Consider the following 5,560-nt stretch of genomic DNA (forward strand, 5'->3'; position numbering starts at 1 on the left):
ATTTGGGGTGTTCTGGCCGGGGCTGCAGAGTCCAGGCCTGGTTCTGCTCATACTGGGAGGGTGGGAATCCCTTCTGAGCTGGTGGTGAGCTCTGTCCATGTTCACTCAGATATAAATGCAAAAATATAACCTGAAATAAATTCTGGTGTGATTGGCAGAGGAGGAGAGCCAAGGTCCTGTGGTTTGTGGGTTTTTTTTCATTCCACATTAAACACAATGGGATTAAACTTTTATATTGCTCCATGTAGCCTTACAGAGTCTGTCAGTCCAGGTCCCAATAAATACCTTGTGTGATAAAAGATACTTTGAATTMCACAGTTTCCTAGGGAATAAGATATTCTGGCTGCTGTGTTTTGTACTGTTCCATTACAGTTCCAGTTTAGCTTTGCCAGGTATTAACAAAAAATATGTATTTTYTATCAGCCATTTCTCAAAGGGATTTAAGAGGCTGACAGCGAGAGGAAAYTGAGGTTTGCTCGGGAGAGACATCAAGGAGATCCAGTGCCCCTTCTGTCATGTTTTGGGAATTGCCTTGTCAGTGTGGAGAGCTGGGAGAGGCAGATCCAGGGCCCTGTGGCTGTGGCAGAGCTCAGTGAGTGAGGATGTTGGGAAGGAAGGGACTGGCACGAGAAATTCTGTGTTTCTAATCTGTTGAGTACAGATGATGTTGTTCTTGGTGAAACGGAAATTAATCCATTCTTCCTCAGCCTGTCCATGTAACTGTAGCACCAATGGGGACAACAAATCCTCCTTGGTCAGGGGCCACAGGATGGGCAGGGTGAGAAAAAGTCAGCTGGAGACACAGACCCTTCCTGGGTCATTCCTGTCCCACCAGGACTGGGGCAGAAAAGCCAGGGACAGGATTCCTCATTCTAACATGTGACAGGACAGGTTTCCATCCCTCTCCCATTCAGTTTGTCCAGCCTGGCCATGGGGATTTGCTTTTCTGGTGAATTTTGGGTAAAGGGTTTGTGGGTGGTTCTTGGTTTCAAGATGAGCCACACTCAGAGCAGTTAGAAAAATCTGTAAGGGCCGTAGTAAACAGGGATATTTGCAGCTGAACAAAGTGTTCTGTGAGGAATTGGGGTGGTTTGGGTATGAAGGGACTCTCGGAGGTGAAGAGGGAGTCAGGCCCAGCAGAGTGAAACACTCCCAGTGTGGTGCCCGGTGTGGAAGAGCTGTGCTCCCCCCTCACATCACCCTGTGCCTGTGAGGATGGATAAACCTCCTGAGGATGGATAAACCCCCGTGCCAGGCACCTGCTCCAGAAATCCCTCATCACACACCCCGGGATGTGTTCCTGGGCAACATCAGGGAGGAAACCGGGCTGGGGACAAAGAAAGAAAAGGAACTTGATGGAGAAAACCCTCCTGCTAAAGTCAAAGTGAAAACACAAATCTGGAGATGCTGAGCTGCTCCCGGAGCCGACCCCAGCCCTGCGTCGCACCTTGCCTGGATCCCGCACCAACCGGGATATTTTACCCGTTTTTTTTTTGCTTTGCGCTGCGCTCCGTTTCCAGGCTCAACCCTCCCGCGAACTGCTGATGGCAGAGTTTTCCAGAGAACCTGGCAAGAAGCAGCGTGAACGTGCTGATGTGAATTTCGACGTTAATCTTCTGTAAATCGAGTGSCCCGTRTCCGAGGGACAGCCGGGAGAAATCYGAATGACGTTTCCATAGCCCTCTGCGCGCCCGCGCTATTGAGATGAAATCTCATGGCTGGAATTCCGTGGACGCAGCTGCTGTATCAGCGCTCGGGMGATTCTGCTGTTCTGTTCAGAAGCGACCCATAAATAGCGGGGCTCCGGCGCCGCCCGGCACAGCGGAACCAACACGGACAGGTAGCGGCGGCACCGCAAGGGGATTTCACAAGGAATTTGTGTGTCTGAGTCCAGGTGTCCCCCTGGAGAGAAGGGTTTGGCGAGAAGCGAAGCTGCGGGGTTTGATTAAGGACGGTGATCAAAGGCTTTTGTTCGTCCCTTAAGCCCCTGGCTCAGCCCGTGGGAAAGGAGAGTTCCAGCGGTTTGAGCAGAGTTTTGTGGATGTTCCTGGAGAGCGAGGAGGGGGCTCTCACYGCCATCCCCCCACTGCCAAGGCGCTCCAGCTGCCGGGTTTGGTGTCCCCAGGGATGCTGGAGCGAGGGAGAGGTGTCAGGTTGATGTTTTGGGGGAAGATGTGAGCAGCTGGAAGCTGACAAATCCCTGCTGCAGACAAAGGCCGGGCTGTGAGACGGGAGCTCAGTGGCAGCTGGGCGAGATGCCCAGGGCAGGGGATCCGTGTCTTTTGGGACATGGCTCGCTTCAGTCCTGCTGAGGATGCGGGGCCGTGTGCCGGAGGGAGAGGAGGAGGAGGAGGATGGATGGATAGATGGCAGAGCTTGCTCCCAGCCTGGACATCCCTGGGGATTTACAGCTGCTGCRTTTACATAAAATCTGTGCTGACCCGTGCTGTGGTTCCCGTGCCAGCTTCATCCTGTGTGTTTTACTCACGGCTGTAGATCCCGGTGCCTYCCGTGTTAACCTGCTGCCGTTTGGGTTTTCCAGGCACCATGACCGAGCAGCAAAGTCCCCCCGAGCAGATGGCGACTGGGGAGGGTGCTGGCGAGCGAGGTGGCAACTACAAGGTATACTGGGGGCAACTGGGGGCAACTGGGGGCAACTGGATGGATGTTGGGCAGTGCCATGGGGTGCATATGCCAGGCTGGAACTGGTGCCAGCCCTGCAGGTGGTGTTGGGGACAGGAGTGGCCTCCAGCTGTCCCACAGCAGCAGCGGGTGGTGGCCCTGCTCTGGTGCTGAGCCCAGCGGGGCYGCAGGTTGGGGAAGCAGCTGGGGCTGGGATCTGCTGCTGCTGCTGCTGCTGGCAGGAAGGACTCTGCTCCCTGCCTGTGTGGCTGCCAAGAACGTTGGCTGGCCAGGCTGGGGTGCAGCTGGCCAGGATTTAACCCAGGAGAGGGATTGTTCGGCACAGTGGGATCGGTTGTTGGCCGGGCATTGAAGCTCCCTGGCAGTGTTTGTGGGTTTGGATTCAGCTCGTAGGTTGGTTGGAGGTAAATCGTAGGTTGGAGAGGGTGTTGGAGAGCTGTTCCTGGGCAGGGGAGGTTGGAGGTGAGAGCAGATCCCGTGAGTGGGGCAGAGGGGTGCCAGGAGCKGGGGCTGTTCATGGCTTTGGGGTGCACAGAGGTTCATGAGGAAACTGGGGGTCACCTCTGTCCCTTGAGCCCCCCATTATGTGGTGTGTGCAGAAGGCTCTGCCCTTGTCCCAAGCTCAGGGGGTGCAGCTGGGACCCCTTTGGGACCATCCAGAGGGTGTGATCACCCCACTGACCCTCCTGGTCCCCGAATGGGTGCTGGGCCCTTTTCTGTGCCACGCTCCAGCCACTGGGACTGGCTCCAGCCCATCCTGCAGCTCAGCCCTGAGGCGCTGCTGGGAGTGGGGGGTCCTGAGGAGGCGCTGGGGTCTCTGCACCTGGCAGGGCTGAGAAAGAAACCCTGAATAAAGAGCTTAGGAGGGAATGATTGGATCTGGAGGGAGCAGTGATAAGGGAAGGATGAGCAATGAGCAGGCTGGGGGCAGGAGAGGCAGCCCATGGCTCTGGAGGTGTCTGAGCACAAACCCCTCTGTGTTTCCAGCACTGTGTTTGAGCTGGTTTTCAGCCTCCCATGGACGAAATTCCAATTTGTGCTTTACCAACACCCTCAGTACCGGCAGGCGCGACATTGGCACGGGATGGCCGGGATGGAGGGACGTGGCAGAGCCCTCTGTTCCACTGCTGCTCCCATTTCCCATGGTGCCCCCCTGCCGTGGTGGCTCACAGCGTCTCTCCCCACCTTAGATCACAATCTACGAGCTGGAAAACTTCCAGGGCAAAAGGTGTGAGCTGACAGAGGAGCTGCCCAACATCACCGAGAAGGAGATGGAGAAGGTGGGCTCCATCCAGGTGGAGTGTGGCCCGTAAGTCCGGGGTGGGGAGGACGGAGCAGCCCCGGGGGTGTTGGGGACAGGACCCTCCTGATGTCACCATACCCCACAGGTGGCTGGGCTTCGAGCGCCAGGCCTATGCTGGGGAGCAGTTTGTGCTGGAGAAGGGCGACTACCCCCGCTGGGACTCGTGGTCCAACAGCCACAGCAGCGACAGCCTGATGTCCCTGCGGCCCCTCCAGATCGTGAGTAGGGCACTGCTGGGGTGGCWGGGCTGGGCTGGCCACAGCACTGACCACTGAGCCGTCCTTTCCCCCAGGACAGCGCTGACCACAAGATCCACCTGTTTGAGAACGCGGGCTACACCGGCCGCAAGATGGAGATCGTGGATGATGACGTGCCCAGCCTGTGGGCTCACGGCTTCCAGGACCGTGTGGCCAGCGTCAAGGCGCTGAATGGAACGTAAGGATGGGGACAGGGGGCACACGGGGACACCCCAAAGGGATCTGGTCCCACCGGGGTGGTGGCAGCTGCTCCCACGGTGCTGCTCATGTCTATCGTGTCCCCACCCCGCTGCCACCTTCTCCCCAGCCCACAGGGGCTAATGGGGACCGTGACAGCGTCCCTGGGGCTGTGTGATGGCTCCTTGCCCTGAGTCACTACCCGAGCAGTGCTCCTTTCTCCATGGATCTCCATCCCCTCCCGGCACATTCCCGCCTGGGCTCTGCAGCTGCGGTGGCACTCGGTGACACCGGAGTGTCCCTGAGGCTGTGGCAGACAGGGACACGCGGGGATGGGGATGGGGACGGGGACTGGAATGGGGATGGGGAAGGGGATGGGGTTGGGGACGAGGATGGGGACGGGGATGGGGATGAGGATGAGGATGGGGATGGCGATGGGGATGGGGATGGGGATGGGGATGGGGATGGCCGTGGGGACACCGCCCCTGCTTCTGTGGCTGTGGGGCTGGCACTGCTGAGCGCTGCCCCGGTCCCCGCAGGTGGGTGGGCTACGAGTACCCCGGCTACCGGGGCCGCCAGCACGTCTTCGAGAAGGGCGAGTACCGGCACTGGAACGAGTGGGACGCCAACCAGCCSCTCATCCAGTCCGTGCGCCGAGTGCGGGACCAGCAGTGGCACCAGCGGGGCTGCTTCGAGAACAGCTGAGGGACCCCCAGCCCCCGCCCGGGGCCGCCAGCGGGGTCCCCCGGCTGATGCCGTGACCGTGGTGTTTTTTGTGCAAAAACCTCAATAAAAGCTCTGAGCTGGAGGCTGCCGGGGCCCGCCTGCTCCTGGGCTGGGGTGGGTGGGGGTCGCGGAGTGGGGCGAGGGGTTCGGGGAGGGGTTGGTGGCCGTGCCCAGCGTCCCCCGCTCGGGGCAGTGCCGGTGTTTGCAGCGTTACATAAAGGCTGCAAGCCTTCCAAAAATAACCCCCGGTGGTGCCGCGTCAGGGTTTTTCCAGCGCCTCTGTCCCTTTCCAAAGCATCTCCTGCCCGCTCCCMGGGCGGGGAGGGGCGGGGGGGCTGCGCAGGGGTCGTGCCAAGCGCTGTGCGCTCCAAACGGGGCTCATCCCGTGGCGGGAGGGCTGTGCCCACCCCCAGCGCCCCGCAGGGTCCCCAAGGAACGTTCCCACAGTCCTGGG

The 5,560-nt window shown here is 59.2% G+C and overlaps 1 protein-coding gene across 2 annotated transcripts; it reads left to right on the forward strand.

The window, feature by feature from the left end:
- Positions 1 to 6: 6 nt before the first annotated feature.
- CRYBB3 (crystallin beta B3) lies at positions 7 to 5,210 on the forward strand. 2 transcript variants are annotated; one of them, XM_057385127.1, is made up of 7 exons: positions 7 to 592; positions 1,521 to 1,840; positions 2,543 to 2,622; positions 3,834 to 3,952; positions 4,032 to 4,164; positions 4,239 to 4,381; positions 4,920 to 5,210. In XM_057385127.1, the coding sequence occupies exons 2-7, from the start codon at positions 1,705 to 1,707 to the stop codon at positions 5,083 to 5,085; spliced, it is 777 nt and encodes a 258-aa protein (XP_057241110.1). In that variant the 5' UTR covers positions 7 to 592; positions 1,521 to 1,704; the 3' UTR covers positions 5,086 to 5,210. The 2 variants fall into 2 exon arrangements, with proteins under 2 accessions (XP_057241110.1, XP_057241109.1); XM_057385126.1 differs by having other exon boundaries at positions 7 to 1,840.
- The last annotated feature ends 350 nt before the right edge of the window (positions 5,211 to 5,560 follow it).

Source organism: Malurus melanocephalus, unplaced genomic scaffold (genome assembly GCF_030028575.1).
Source record: "Malurus melanocephalus ecotype Western Australia unplaced genomic scaffold, MMel_1.1 scaffold_792, whole genome shotgun sequence".
NCBI lineage: Eukaryota > Metazoa > Chordata > Aves > Passeriformes > Maluridae > Malurus > Malurus melanocephalus.